At 50.8% G+C, this 16502-nt stretch overlaps 1 protein-coding gene across 6 annotated transcripts in view; it reads right to left on the minus strand.

Annotated features, from left to right (window-relative positions):
• Window positions 1–16502, minus strand: part of LOC142575350 (uncharacterized) — a 229873-nt gene that overhangs the window by 44530 nt on the left and 168841 nt on the right. For all 6 annotated transcript variants that reach the window (XM_075684634.1, XM_075684638.1, XM_075684639.1 and 3 more), the window contains exon 2: window positions 13215–13456. In XM_075684634.1, coding sequence (XP_075540749.1) covers window positions 13215–13456 — 242 coding nt within the window. The remainder of the gene's footprint in view (window positions 1–13214; window positions 13457–16502) is intronic.

Here is a 16502-nt window from a genome sequence, read left to right on the forward strand (position 1 = left end):
CGCGGGGTCGAAGCTGCCAGGCCTCTAAGTGGGGTGATGAAGTTGGGAAACTTGCAGGCACCGGATGGTGTCACAGCTGACGCGAGACATGAGTAGCTGAAGGTCGCTGGGAGAGGCCCCCCCGCCTGCAGTGGACATTACGATCATAAATGATATGATCATATTCTAATTCACACTAAGAGAAAAAAAAAACGGCGCTGGGCAGGTCATGTAATGCGCAGGTTAGATAACTGTTGGACGACTAGGGTTACAGAATGGATACCAAGAAAAGGAAACGCAGTAGAGGACGGCAGAAGACTAGGTGGTGCGATGAAATGAGGAAATTCGCGGGTGCTAGTTGGAATCGGTTAGCGCAGGACATGGGTAATTGGAGATCGCAGGGAGAGGCCTTCGTCCTGCAGTGAACATAAAATAGGAGGCGGCTGCTGCTGATGATGTGGATAATGATGATGCGATTATGATGCGATTATGATAATAATAATAATGATGAAGATGCGGCGACGACGATGATGATTATGATGATGACGACGACGGACAACCGGCTCTTCAGCGAGCATGTGCGCAATGAGAGTGCGGGCGAGGTGCAAGAGACACCGCGACAGTTTTTTTTTTTTTAATAATAAAACAGCGCAAGCAGCAACAACCTATGAAACTTAACGTACCAAGGCCTGTGAGAGGCACCGAAGAAGGGAGCCCCTGATTGACAAAGAGAATAGTGCAAAGCTGACACGCTGGGCATATTGCGACAATGCCCGCGCGGGCTCACTCAGAAGCGAACTCCTCGCGTTAAATCGCGAGGGAGAACGACGCATCATCCCAAGGCAAATTCCATTGCCAGCACACTGAGCCAGTCTCGCAAAAAAGGAAAGATCAAACGACGGAGGAGAAGTAAAGGGAACAGAAAAGAGGAAGCCGAGCCATCTTGACTCTGTCAGCCAGATATCCGACGTTTATTTGCACCGCGGGCTAACGAGAACGTGCGTAAACGGGGCTTTTCGAGACCCATTCGCCGTCAACGCCCGGGAAGCGAGTGTGCAACAGCCTGCGCAGACGCTAATGAAGAAAAATAGGAAAAGAAAGCGACAGCAAAGAAGCAAACACAGTCGCGTGCATCGTGAACGAAAGCACAATGAGCCGAGTGGGGCGGAGTCACAACCCAGCGCACGGGGAGGGGTGCAAGGGGAGCGCACAGCAGCTTGGCCCGCACTTGCAAGCGCACAGCCCCTGTACGGTGCCAAGGGCGAAGGATTGTTCGGCTCGAGTGAACCAGCTGTTCAACAACACAACCAGGCGTACACTGCTGCTGATAGCGGAGCTACCGCGCTGCCCCGGGGCGCTGCACGGCTTGTTTTAGCACGCCTCGGGGCTGATTGATGGCCCCTTGGAACAACAAGCCGCATAGAGATGAATGGCTCCATTCGCGTGTACTGTTGTACGCGTAGGGTATATAGCGAGCCGTACTCGCCGATGGGAGGGGAGTATTTAAACGGTATTTATGGGAGGGGAGAGTGCGGTCGTTGTTTAAAAACGAAACAAGGAGGAGGAATGAGATGCCTGGCGCGCAGCGTCTGCAGAAGTCGACCGCAAGAGTGTACGGGACACTGGTCTGTGAAAAAAAAAAAAAAAAATCCGCGAAGCCTACAGGCACAGAGCCTCTAATCTGAGATTTAAAGTTTCAATCTGCAGCAGTTTATGCGACCTACATAGCGATCCGTTAAATTAGAATTGCCGTGCTTACTTAAAACATGTGTTCCGCGAGAAATATTGCCCAGGAGAAAGCGCCGGTTGTTCCAGTCCCTGCTATACACCGCACCGGGCCGGCCTGAAACAGCTGCGACTTATTTTTCACGTATTTGCTACGAGGCAGCACCAAAAAATAGACACGTGTAAAAAAAACTCATATTTAATGCAATGGCTCGCTATTTTCTGAAGTTCCCACTCGACATCACCTTTCTTCCTCTACACGCTACGCCGCCGACCTTGATGCACCACAACCGCTTCCAATTTCCTCTTCCCAACTTTTTCCACGAAACGCACCCCGTTCGTCCTTTCTCTATACACGACCCTTCTTTCGGATGAACAAAAAAATAAATAAGAATGGGGCGAAAACGTCCGGTCGGTAGGATCCCATTTTTCAGGAAAAAAGAGAACCTTGAACACCGAGGTTACAACAGCATCGCTCGCAACAGACACAGAGATTAGTTGCACGACCGAAAGAACGGTTGTCGAGCGAGTGTATAACCTTGGATTTCGGCTGGAGCCAGTCCCGATTTTTGCCTGGCCGGAAAGCCGGGCCAAATAATAATAACGACGAGGCAAACGAGAATTGAACGAGTCGTGCAACCGATTCACGCACATCTCGGGGGGGGGGGGGAGGTGATAGAGAAATGGGACAAGGTCACACTCGATTCGGAAATGGGGTAGACTGCGTGACGGGTAGGGGTAAAGAAAACTTCTAAAAGGCCTAAATTCGGGGACGAAATAGAAGGGGAAAGAAATTGAGGGCCGATGAACGCAAAGTTGCGCGTGAGATGTAGTATAAAGGGTGAAAAAGCGGGAAAAAAAAGGCTCCGCTCCTGTCAGAGGAAAGACGCAGCCGGTACGCTGTATACAGTATGTAAACGCATCGCACGTAAACCTGAGCGACGCGCTGCACCGCGTGAGAGAGAGTAGCGAATCGTGGAGCCGTGTTTGGGGCTCGGCGTTTCAGGCACCGCGAAGGGACGCTCAACATCCGTTCACGGGATGTTGCAGCAAGGTCAACTGATGCGCGGTATCACGTGTAAGAATAGAAGGCGTTTCCATTTTGACACAAATGCGGGAAAGATCGGAAACGCCGTGGAGCGGTGTAGAGAGCAGGCTTTCCCTCATAACATTGTCATCGCGAGTGCGCCGAAAGAGATTCAACAAGGACGAATATATACGCGAGGAGGCGTCACCAAAAGGACGCCAGTTTCGGCCATGCTGGTATTCCACAATGAAGTCCTTAATGAGATAACAGCGCGCGCGGAATACGCGTAAACTCTACAAAAGCTGCGGTACCCCATTGAAAGTAAGGCTGCAGACTAAACTTCCTGTACGCACCACACATACACACTCCGCAGATATCTAGCAACTGCGGCCTGTAGACATTGGTTATAACCCAGGCTTAAAGAGCGCCTCGTTTCGGGCTTTGTAGCCTTCGGCTGTCTTGTCCTTTCAAACCGCTAACGAGGAAGGCATAGATAGACAATGACCAAATGAAGAATCGATGCGCACCGCCAGTAATTAAGTAAAGGCCCGTATTTTTCCTTCGTTATAATAAGACAATAACGTACCACCACTTCTTCAAATAGCCCTCTGGTCCACATTCACCGCATGTTCTCCCCATCTCGCGTCACTACTTTGACCGGGAAATGCAACAGATCGCTGATTGTGCTTTGGTTCATTTGCAACGTTGAACTTTGCGTCAGAACCCATTATCTCACGTATCATCCGGACATATCTACCACAAGCAGCATGAAGAGTCAATGATTAAGCGAGTGCGACGGTATATGACGAACAAGTTTTCGACACGCATGTCGGTCACGCGTTTGTTTGGACACTCCAGCGGCTGCGGCATACGGGATGTTTTCTCACCCTCGCTGGAAGAGCATATAATAAGCGAGCTTGAGACGCTTGACCTCTTAAGGCCAGGACAGAGAAATGGCGAATCGGTGACTGCCACACTTGGCGCGACCAGCAGTGGTGCCAGCGCGCGCAGATAATTCAACGAGGAGCAGGGCGGCTGGAAACTGGGGCAACCGCTGCGAAACCAACTGCCGCAGCGCGAGCGACGCCCTTCCGAGCAATGGTCGGCGGCGGAAAGCGCCGCGTCAGATTACTTTCTCTCGGATAATTGGTTTCCTTTATTCTTCGCTTCCGTCGTTCTCGGCGGATTTCGTTCTCTATCCCAGGCACCCTCCCATCCATGCTTTCTCGAAGCAGTGTACTATGCAGGGCGGCGTGCTCTCCGCTGCTCGTTAAACTTTCACTGTCGGCCACGACCCAGGGAAGCTGGAGGAGGGGGAGAAATTAGAACGGGGAAGCGAATACCGCATTTATCTCTCGAAACAAACTGCGAAGACACGCGCGCGCAAGCGAGAGAGAGAGAGAGAGAGAGAGAGAGAGAGAGAGAGAGAGAGAGAGAGAGAGATGCGCCCGACCGCCTATTTTCCCGTAACGTCCCGGCCCGCCGCCGTTCACCGCTCGCTCGTCCGTCACGTGAGCGCACCCAAATCAAGAAACGAACGACGCTCAGAGTGTGTGCGCGCGCGCGTTTAATAACGAAAAAAAAAAGAACGCGATTTGGAGAGGGCACGTGCGCTTCCTCGGGGCGGGGTCACAAGTAAGGAGGATTTGGTTGATTGAGAAGCCGAACAAGGGGAGAGATTAGCGGGAATGAACCGCAGAAGAAAGCAGTCTTGGGCGTGATGCCGGCAGAAGGAGTCCAGAGAGGGCCTCAGAGGATGCGCGGCTCCCTTTTGCCCCTCTATATATTCCTAGGTGGAACTGGGCTGAGGGGGAAGAGCTCAGTAGTGTTCGTTTGTGCGAGCCAGTAAGCGTACCGTCGCGTCCATGAGAATGAGGTCGAAGATGGAGAAAAAGGAACGCACTCGATCAGCCAGCCGGGACTGCGGGAGTAACTAACAAATGGAGAGAAGAAAGAAGACATACATGGGGGAAGGCACCTTTTCTTCCGTCCCAAAGCACGCGGAAGACCATATGCTGCTATACATGGAGACGGTGCTATGCGAACATCTGAGAAAGAACGCGCTACAGGAGGGGAAAGTGAGCTATACATGAAAGGGAAAGTGACCTGGCTTTCCCCGCTGTTCCCCGCACAAGTACACGGGGATGAGTGACCCGTTTCATTTTTCTTTCCCACTTTATGGAAAGAAGCGAGGCAGCAGCAACGTGTATGTGTACCTCATATAGTGTCTCGTGCGAAAACGCTTAAGTGAAGAGTTAGCCTACTTTCGTAACGCAATGCCAGCTCTACATTATTTTTCCTAGAGGAAGAGGCAGAGACGGAGGGCGAGAAGCACTAGATTAAGTATGCAAATTTATTAGAGCGCGCCGTAGAGTCTCGTGGGCCGGATATCCCGCAGAACAAAAGCGAACAAAGTGAAAGCAAAGTTAAGCAAGGGGACAAAGATGGATAAAATAAAAAGCCAGGGGTCGATGCCAGGAAGGACCGGGGGCCATTGAAGGCTCGAATGAAACGCGGAAGTAGTCGCTCGCGAGGACCACGGTAGAAAGTGTGTCGGAAAAACTTTGGGCTCAACTCTCGGAGCGGTGCGTTTAGTTTACACGTACGGGCCTTCTGCCGGTTCCTTCCCCTCCCAGCCTCCTCATCGTACGGCTCCTCTCTTCCGACCCGGCGGCACCTTTTGATTAGGGCGTGGCATCTGCACAACAAAAGCCCCGCCGGGTCGACGGGCCCCCGGAAGGTATAGGCAAAGCCTAGTAGTAGCACTCGGTACGACGCGAAAGCGAGCGAGCGAGCTTCCCGCTTTTCTCCTTCCCGACACCGTCGTAACAGCGCGTTCTTACACTCAGTGTTTATTCAATCTCAAGCATTCTCCTCCGTCTGCTCTGTCGCCAGCCATCTGTCTGGACCGACGAGACAGGGCTGCCGACGGAGGAGTTGCGACGGGTGAAGGCTTCCCCTTCAAGCGTTCTCTTTTTACCTTTTCTTTATCAACCGCGTCACTCACGATTTCTTCGAAAGGCCCGTAGCATAATAAAGCGCATGCACACGGCACATAGTTGCGCTCTTCATTGGATGACACCTGAACTTCCTATGTGTCCGCGCACCTCGAAAAGTCCATCTCGCATACGCTCGGGTTCCCTCGCAAAGTCGTCCTTCGGAGGTGGGTGTCCCCATTTCCCTGCACTTACCGCGATGGAATGCGAAGGAGAAAATGGGAAAGCGAAGGCGCCTGTTGTCGCTTCTTGTCGGGCGCCGTTCGGTCTCGAAGGAGACTCGCTTCGCTTGTCGGGACCGCTGTGCTGGGTGCGGGATTCTTCAGCTTCGTAGCACGCGCCGCCATGCTCCCGTCCCACCCTTCTCAACGCTATCCCCCTCATCACTTTACTTCCCCCTTCAGACGCTATCGCCTATTTTGGTTCTCCAACGTCTAAAAAACAGCAAACAAACAAAATGGCGGTGAAGAACGTTAGAAGGGGGCATGAAGCGCCAAAAAAGAAGAAAAGATTCCGTTCACTTTCAGCGCGCGTGCTCGCGAGGTAAGAGAAGCAGACGACACAGAGGAGCGGTTCGTCTGCTACGAGCAGAAGGAAAGGCGGGGGAAAGGGGGGGGGGACGCTATTGCAGGGGGGCTGCCCCACGGTTTGAGAATCAGGTCGACCGGCGGCTGCGAAGAGCGCGCGGGCGCCGCTGCCCCCGCTGCTTCTTTCTTTTCGAAGGCGAAAGTGCCGGCACGCCGCTCCCCGCTATCGAACGCCGCATCGACAAACAGGAAAACAAAAATAACGCGACTACACAGCGACGACCACCGTGCCGGTTGCCTAGCCCGCCTGCAGACTGTGCGCGCCTCCCATCGCAATCTGCCTGGGCGCCCACTACCGTCCATCCTCCTCTTTCCGCCAAACAACGGTAAAGTAGGCGAGCACGCGCGCGCGAGCTTGCACGCGCAGGGTTTACAGGAAGGAGCCCGTGACGGATAAGGGCCGTTCAGATAAAGAAAATGGCGTCGACGGCGGAGGCCAGCAGACGACGCCCGGGTTGTGTGTGCCGAATTCTCGTCTGCTGCTGATCCTGTGGTGTTTGTCTGCTTGCCTGCGTGTGTGTGTGTTGGCTGCTGTGTCTATACAGGATCGTCGTTTGCGCGTACTACACCGATGCCACGTTTTCTTTGCTTTTGCCCAGGTTCACAAAATAACTAATATAAAACGGAAAGAAACAGGCATCTGATATTTTTTTAGTGCATTCTTCCCCCCTCAGACACGCTGTCTGCACAAGAGAGGCCGACAGAACTGCGATGACGCAGCTGACTTTCGCTGCCTCTTCGTTGCGCGCACGGGGTGGCGGGGGAACCGCTGACCTAGATTTTCCTCCTCTTTTCTCTTTCTAAATTTATTTAAATTTTCTTTTTCCGCCGGGTTGCGGATTCGAACCCACAACGCACTCTTGTCCTCCCTCCTCTAAAATGTTGGCGCTCGCCTCCCGAACCTCTCAGTGCCGCCTTCTGTTAGCTGCGATGCCATATGCATTATTTTCTTCAACGACGACGCAGTTTCCGTTATTACGATGGCAGTTGCTCGGCGTTCATTTCTTTCAGTTTTTTTCTGTTTTCAGACTTCGCTGCTATCCCGCACCCTCGTCCCTCGCCAGACGCGAGCTTATTTTGCTTGTCATTTGCAACAACCGCCGTTGGGCAAGCTGCTGTTAACGGCACGGAAGTGGAGGGGACTGCATGGAAGCACGTACACTGCATTCCCGCAGAATGACGCGTCTGTGTTTAACGACCGCCGAGACGTCGAAATTATGAAAGAGCCCTTTTCTTTTCTTTCTTTCTTTTTGAGGCAGACATTCGGCGAGTTTTCCCATGCTTCCGCTTCGAGAGCGGATAGGTTAGCGCTATCCGAGAGACCGCAAGGCCGCTTGAAATCGGGGACGTTCTCTTCCAAATGTTTGAGGCATGCCAGCCCCGGCCGAAACTCAACTGAACGCGCGAACATTCATTGTGAAGAATGCTGCCTGACGTTCGTAAGCGTTATGGGCTGCCCACAAGCGTGGGCGTCAAAAGAGGGGAACGAAGACAACGCGTTCGCTCAGCGTTCCCGCTACAAAGCCTCCTCTTTAATTTTATTTGTGCTTGTAGCCGACGACGACGGATTCCCGGCAAGTTCTCCAACGGCTCTTTTCAAGCCTTGCTGTTTCTCTCTCTCTCTCTCTCTCATTCAGAATGTCGCGTGATCGCTATATTTAGAAAACACGGGCATCTCTAATCCGCTCGTGGGGGGGTTGCCGAGCGGTAACGTGAGAGTCCACGCAAGTCACGTAGTAAACCGGATGCTGACGTCAGCGCCCGACGAGTTCATCCGGCTGCGATGCACTGACGTCATCGTCGCGGAACAGCCGGAGAAAACACTCGACCGATGCTGCTGCCGCCAGTTTTTCTTCCTTTCGAGGGAACCTTACAATTCGCCCCCCCCCCCCCCCACACACACGCACTCTTTTTTAATTTTGACTTTTCTTTTTCACGTAAAACTTACGCGAACATCTGCCGTGCGCCAAGAAAACAAAACAAAAGAAGAAACGAAAAGAAGGGTTGGGGAACGCAAGAAAAAAAAAATGGGGGGAATAACAGGCACCATCCGTGGAATACTTATCTCGAAAATGCTCCTAAGATCAAAGTCTCTGAGGCGGCGTCCGATCGAGCGTACAGAGGAGGCTGCCGATGCACCTACAAGAATCGGCCACCCACAGCGCCAAGAATTCAAGTGAGAGTAAAGAACAAACGCAACAGAACGAAAAAAGGCCACAACTTGCCTCAGTCAACCTCATCTCGTAGCGCTTTCGTAACCGCCTTTCCGTTGGCGCGCTTGCGTTTCGCCCTGTCGCCATTTACAACCACCCCTCTCTCTCTCACGATGACCTCACCCGTTCATTCGTTAACTCGGAAGGCAACGTACGGGCGCGATCTTTTTTTTTTTTTTTTCATGCGTGTCTGAGATAGCGAGAGAAAAGGCGGCAACTCGGGGAAAAGAGGCGGCAACGTGACATCCGACATTTGCCAACGATTTTACCATGCTCCGTGTTAAAGGTACGTGTCTGCCTTCATCAATACAAATAGTGCGTTCATTTTGTAGTATTAATCGTTCGTTAAACGGCAACCACGCGATAGAACAATGTCCTCAGCTAACTTGAGTGCACTACATAAGGCATTTCCCGGAGATTTCCTATTGTAACGTCCAGCGTGAACCAAATCGTCTTGATGTCCGCGAATCTCATTATCATTACTTGGCACCAGTTTTGTTCGAGCAGACCACCGCTTATCGGTTGCATCACATGACCCAATAAATTCGATTTCTTTCAGTCGGACCGAGATATCGTCTACTAGCGCTCGATCACCGATACGTGCTGACAACCTTACAAACAGGAAAGGGACACTATTCTATTCAACTTATTTCGCAATCATACGTGTTACGATTGTCCCGGAGCCTACGGTAAATCTGTCGACACTTTAGAGTAATATTAAAGAGGAAATTGAACGAGATTGTTAAATTTCATTTCTAGAACACTGTCATTTCACCACCTATCTATGCACCTGTCTGCTTCGAAATAAACTCGTAGTTATTCTGCTCTCCGCTTTCCTTTCCTGTGTATGCACCTGATTTCTGTGTTGTGCGGCGCGCCACAAGAAACAATGAAGAAGAAGACGTTAAATAGCTATCCGGCACCCATTCAACGCGCTGTTGGCAACTTCGGCCCTTGTCTGCTAGTGACCAAATGCCACCGAACCTTTCCAGACCGGGAAAGGACCGAAGCAACCGCAGGTGAAAGTTACAAGACCGCTGTTCAAGGCATGCTACACTACGACAATAGCTTTCAACGGCGTTCCGTTCTCTCCGAGTTCACACAGCTGCGAGCGAGGTCTAGTGTTGCGTAGCTTCCGCGCCACAAAGGGGCTCTGACTGACAGAACAGAGTCCCGCGTCCTTCAGCGCAACCTAGCGGGCCTTTTTCCTAGAAAGCATTCTCGAAAAGGGGAAGGAGCGTGGTTCTGGGCCACTTTACCTCGGCAAACGCAGCCTCATCCGTCTAACCGGCGCCTACAGAAACGCTTCGCTGGCCCTGGACTTGTACGATGTTCTTCTGTCATCCCGCGTTTCTTCGCTGGCCATACACAACAAGCGGCTGCACGCACGTGTGTATGTCACGGAGGGCCGTATAGTTGTCCCAATGATTCGTCACCGTCTTTCCTTCTTTCTTTTTTTGTGCGGCCAGCATTTTTCGCGGCCACTGCAAGACGAAGATTGAGGCGCAACAGAGCCCCAGCTTTTTATCCCCCACCTTCTTTCTTCGCGCTTCTCTTCATCCTAAATCACCGCCCGTCCGTCTCTACTCCGGCTAACGGCGGGAAGTCGGCGCGCGGCGCAAGAAAGGCTTTCCCGCACAACACGCGCCGCGTAGGAGAAGCGCCGTCGCCACCTCCCGCGGCGCGCGCGCCCTCCTGGAAGAATGGCTTGTCTGGACAGCACGCACGACCGCCGTCGCCGCCGAGAGGAGGCCATTATACGCGCAGGCGCCAGCACGCATACGTCGCTGGGCAGGCGAAGCAGCAGAAGCAAGAGAGAGTGAGAGGAAAACTACGAGAGAAGGAGAGACTGTCCGTGCGTGTGTGTGTTGGGGAAGGGGGGGGGGGGGCGGTGCTGTATGGGCATGCACCACGTTGCCCGGGGAGCTGTCGACGGTACGGCAGGACAAACCATTGCGCGCGCAGACGCGATTGTGCGCGCGCCAGCGCGCACCTGCGGTTCATCGCCGCTCGAGAGAAGACCGCGGTGCGCGGAAGCATTATGACCGGCCTCACGGGGGACACAGATGAGCGCTTGCTAGCGGGGAGCCGCTTTTCTTCGGCCCCGGCTCGCTTTCTACGCCGCGGAAAACGAAGGACCCTTCCCCTCCCACCCTCAAACGCCCTCGCTTTTCGAGACGCCGCTGACGCGCCCGCACTTTCTTCGCCGAATCCTGGTACCGCCGCCTGACCGCGAGACACGGATTCCGCCTAGTTGTTCGGAAGGAAAGGGCTCCCTGACCCACCGACCTCGTAGTAGTAGCGTAGTAGTAAGTAGTGGAATTGTCGTGAAGGCGCAGTGAAAAAGAACTGAAAGGGAAAACGGTTCGCGGGGGGTTTTCCGCTACGTGCGCGTTTGTGCTTCTCCAGAAACCGATCGCTCGGGTAAGGCGCGCATGTGTGTACGCGTGGGTGTGCGCCCGTTTTGCCTTCTTGTATGTGGGTATGCGAGTAGCTCGAAAATTCCTGCTACGGTTGGACCTTGAAATGTCTATGACTGGGCACTGAGATATGAGCGTCAAGTCATCGTTAAAGTAATATTAGAGCCTCTTAAGTTTACGCTGTTTTCTATGTAAACGCGAGTTACGTGATATTATTGCGCCTGCGTTAGGCTTGCAATCTGACGTTTATTGTGCTATTGCACCCGACTTTCAGTATTAGGCTTATCGTGAGTATGCTCTTATGCGAGCTACCTACAGAGTGTATGGTTTTGTCGTGTCCAGCAATCGTTGAGACCGTTTTTTTTTTCTTTTTGTCAACCTCATCTAATATCTGCATTATCTAATAGTGAATGTGTTGTCTTTACAATTTTCATCTTGTGAGGTGATAAAACATTCACAATAAAGGGAACAAGGTTACTCGAGTTCGAATCACGACATCTAAAAGATCTAAGAGTTGTTTTCCCCTCTTGTCAAGCGATATGCAACTACGTGCTCAGTATTTTTTTATATATATTTTACGACCACGGAACTACTGCATTGCACAAAAGAAGAAAGACCGCTGATCTGCCACTTGCGCTCGGTGCGCTGTAATTTGACTATCTTTTGCTATTACTGCCGTTTTCGTTTATCTTGAGCACGTGAGGAGGTTTAAAAAAAAAGGGAGGAGGGGGGTTGAATGTTGAGGGGATGATTCGATAACACAATCACGCCATATGTACGACAGCAGACGCCGATAATTAACAAGGTCAGTAGGAGCAGACGTGAATCGATTAAATAATCATATCGCGGGTATCCCAAGACGCCTCCGCCCCCATTTGCAGACATCCGGCGAAACTTCATCAACGGGCTAAAAATTCAATTTTCTCTCGAATGGATTCTGTTATGAAACGATAGGAGAAAGGGGGGCTGGGTGAGGGCGAATTTCCAGGTCAGCAATATCGAAACTTAGCCGTAAGAAAACGAGGAGAAAGGGGAAAATTATATTGCTGCTGCTGGATAATTGCGAGGATCTTCAATCTGCTTCCACCACGGCGGAACCGGAGACGAGTTCGAAAAAGAGACGGGAGACATTAGCCGCTGCGCTGCGGTGCCCTTAAAACAAAACAAAAAAAACCTAACCTTACGCGAGGTTAGATTTTGTTAAGGTTTCATTTGGGGGTCCAATAGAAGACTTAGCGCCAGCGATACGATTGCTTCGGAATGGATGCTTGCTAAAGTGACGAGCAAAACATCATCACAGCTGCAATTTCAAGAGACATTGATACCAGACGATAAGCAAATGGAACAAGACTTCCTCGGCGCAAAACATAATTTCACCCCGCCCTTTTGTTTACTTGCGTTAGGGAGCTTCCATCTTTTTTCGTTCTTTTTTGTCAGATACGGTATAGTATAAGAACGCAGGCTTCGTAGTAGCCAAATTTGTCATATTGGTGCGGCTATAATAAACGACAACTGACAATTAAGCGTGACACTGCGTTACAGCACAGACTTGTTTCATCGAGACGACTGACATTCAACAGACCGGGACCTCATAGCCCACGCAGACGCTTGTTCCTTTAGCTTTGCAAACCGTACCTATACGCGATTCATGGTCGTCATCATCATCATAATCAGCCTATTTTATGTCCACTGCAGGACGAAGGCCTCTCCCTGCGATCTCTAATTAGCCCTGTCTTGCGCCAACCGATTCCAACAAGCGCCCGCGAATTTCCTAATTTCATCGCTCCGCCTAGTCTTGTACCGTCCTCGACTGCGTTTCGCTTCTCTTGGTATCCATTCTGCAACCCTAACGGTCCAGAGGTTGTCTAACTTGCGCACTACATGACCTGCCCAGCTCCATTTTTTTTTCTCTTAATGTCAATTAGAATCTTTACTATACCCGTTTGCTCTCTGATACAAATTGCTCTCTTTATGTCTCTTAACGCTATGTCTAGCATTCTTCGTTCCATCGCTCATTGTGCGGTCCTTAACTCGTCCTCAAGACTATAGTCCCAAAGCAACAGTGGGTCCCCAAGTGAACGCCAGATCTAAAAGAGACGCTGTGTATTGGACAGCTCCGGCTTCATTTCGACCATCCCGGGAAAGAGGGAGGTCCTGAAAGGTGCAGCACTGCATTGCCGCCATGTCCCTCTGTCGCGCACCAACTATACGGGCCAGCTCAGCAGCAGCGGCTCGACTGAAAGGCGACCCGTCGGCGAGGCACTCACCGGAGGGTCCCATGACGGCGAGCATCTCTCCGGGTCGCACGAGGCCGGAGACGTCCTGCAGCAGGGCCTTGCTGCCGCAGGACACGCTCAGGCCCCGGAAGGCGAGCTCGACGGGTCTCGCCGCGGCCGCAGTGGCGGCGGCAGAGGACGACGAACCATGGCCGCCGCCCCCGGCGCCGCAGCTGGCGCCGCTGCTGGTCCCCTGCGCCAGCCGGCAGCCGCCGCTCGAAGAGCTCTCCAACCTGCGGAGGAGATAGAGAGAGGAATCGTCTCGTTCAAACGTCTACCGGTCGCTTTTTTAAAAACTCAATCGCTTTACTAGAAAGATCGCTTAATGCGAAGTTTTGCGAGGTCAAATCGCTTCGCGCAGCGCATACAGCAAACCGTCGCTAAAGCGAAATCGCTTTACTCGAACTTCGACGAGGTCCCGACTACGTGCCCATGCATTTCACATATTATTATTAGACGTGGAGTGGCGCCAGACTCGGCTACTTGATGTAAAGAGGAAAAGCCACACAATACGGTTAAACGCGGCGCACTCGGAAACACTTTGCGACAGCCAGGAGAGATAAAGAGCATTATGACCATGATGGCAAGGTGCTTTTCGCTTTGTGACGGACGGACGTATGGGTCACGTCCTAGCAGTAATAATGATATATCAATCCGTAAAACAAACAAAAAATGCATTGCGAATACAACTCCGTACCCTGGCGTCACAGGTCTTCGCCCCCTGTGGCTGCATTACAAGATCACAAACGACAGACGAAGTGGTTGACGAAGGGCGCGATCAGAATTTCACTTATGACGCTACTGTCGAGCGCGGTTTTGGTTCAATGCACGCTTTACGAGCCTCCGTACTTTAGGAGCACACTTTCCGCGTTACTACGGCGCGTTTGGCACCTCTCTGCTTTCAATGAAATACCGTTTATAAGGAACCGCCATTCATGTCCCGATGACTGCAATACGAGGGCTTATTGCACTTTGAAAATATTGCAGGATACAGAGAGAACGCAACCTCCTGGCTCCCTCATTTTGCGCGCCTCGTGTTCGCGACCGGCCATGTCCAGAATATGCGACAAGTACAGCGGCATGCAAACCAATGTGCTTAAAATATACTTTCCTTCCCGCTAGTAATTTCCACATGTCACAGTTTCTCTGATAATATTAGTGACTGCAATTACCAAGGTTTGCTACTGGCAGCATGATCCCCTGTTAGAGGATACACTTAATAAGCATTTCAGGTCTGGCTACAGGCGAATTTTGACACGAAGGCCTTGGAAGTAATTTCTTTGCCAATACAGGTCTCCCCTAACGCGTCACACTTTTTCCCCCGAGAAGTTGATACGTTCATGTTGGTTTGAATACAAACTAGCTGTTGCATTTAAATGTAAAGCACACCGCAGGGAAATTTTATAGTTTAATTTAGCTGCTTTTAAATTTTCCTTGCTGCTTATGCTTGGTTTCCACTGTGGCCGATTCCCACATGTACCACAGTCGTTTTAATTTTAATTTGTGCCGTCCGTTCAGTGTACGGAAACGTTCCAATGGGACGGCAGTGCGAAAGGCTCTCGTAGTAAGACTGGCTAAATGTTAAATGAGCTCAATGTTAATCCAGAACTAACGCTTTCCTTACAATCCATTCATCATAATCCGTTGGATGTCGTAAAGCCGGGGTAACGTCGACACTTCGCTGACGCTACTATAATTAACCAGGCGGTATTATTGCGTAAATGCGGTACGCGTCGCAGTCGTTCCAGTGGCTTTCTCTCTCTCTCTCTGGCTTTACATTTCAAGCCGCGGAACGCGGAGAAGCTGAAGGCACGCAGTTTCAGCCCTATTCAGAAGAAAAACACAGATTTCTGCCGGAAATTTCCACATCATCGCCTGATTCCGGTAACACGAAGACCGAGTTCACTTATCTATAAACAAGACTAAAATCTAAAAAAAAAAACGCAGAGTCACTTGTCACAGATACGCCACCACGAAATATATATTACGACAACGAGAGAGGGCAACGGGCACAGCAACACTGTGAGCGAAAACAACCTATACTGTGAAGGAAAAAACAGCGTAGAAGACAGCGCTCATCCCCTATACGCTTCTTGCTAATGTTCGAAGTTACGTAAAACGACCAGAAAGGTTAATTCGATACAATTCATACCTGTACGGAGAAAGCAAAAGGTCTCTTCTGGCGAACATAGGTTTTTCCATGGTGCCACATATTCGCGAGCTCTAAAGTTCTTCAAATGTCACGAAAATGTAGGAAGCCAACGCAAGGAGATATCTGCGCCAGAATTTTTTAGACATTGCATGCGAGGAGCAATTGAATTTCGGAGAACTGAGCTACGGACGTCCCAGAAAGAGAGTCGGCAGCACCGTCCAGTTATACGCTAGCATAGCTTCGGCACGCTTATGATAAACACTGCGATGTAAATACACCGTTGTCTTTCACAGCGGAACAAATTTAAGACAAAAATAGACATTTAAGTTTATCTGAATCCAGGTTAGAAAAGTTGATAATGTCAATACAATGAACGCAACACAGCGGACTTTTATTGGAAGTCAACGATGCGTAAGATATACCGCAAATGTGCGGGGGAAAAGAGCCCGATAGCTGTTTAACCAACCTACTTCACATGCAAAACAGTCATTCGAAGTTATCTGCGTCGGAACAAGTTAAGCTACTCGTTGAAGGTTTCCTTCGACATCATTATGTGCAGTCTTTTGGAAATTCTTCGGTTGAAACGCTACGACAGAATGTAAGGCCGCTGTGAAGAGAAACGAAGGAAAAGCACTGTCAGTTTTTTAAATAACTTTTGTTAAGCTGCCACAGGGCGAATTCCCTTTTCGGACTAGGCGGAAAGCTTCAGCGCACAAGAATCAAATAATAAAGGGCTGTTTTCGCAACTTGTCACGTCTTTACGAAGCCGTTGAGCCAAGCAACCTCAGCTTCTAGCAATGACTTTTGTTGCAATAGCAATTATGCGGACGCTCGAAGCGTATACCTGCAGCCACCGCTTTTTAGTATAAGTCCTTAAAGTCTTACTTAACTCTGCAGAAGTCATCTAAGGCATTTTCACCTGCGGAATTATAGGGTACCTTCAGCACACAGCTTAGTAGCTTCACAGAGAAGCCAATGTTACGCACCGCTTACGGAGTCTCATCAGCGGTCGCGCGCGAGATGCCGCACAGTTACGATCGCGCACGAACATTCGCTACATTGTAGTTTTTTCATGCAATGGTGCTTGAATGACACGGAATACAGCAGAACAGTGACAAGGTACTGAC

Source organism: Dermacentor variabilis, chromosome 3 (assembly GCF_050947875.1).
Source record: "Dermacentor variabilis isolate Ectoservices chromosome 3, ASM5094787v1, whole genome shotgun sequence".
In the NCBI taxonomy this organism is placed as follows: Eukaryota; Metazoa; Arthropoda; class Arachnida; order Ixodida; family Ixodidae; genus Dermacentor; species Dermacentor variabilis.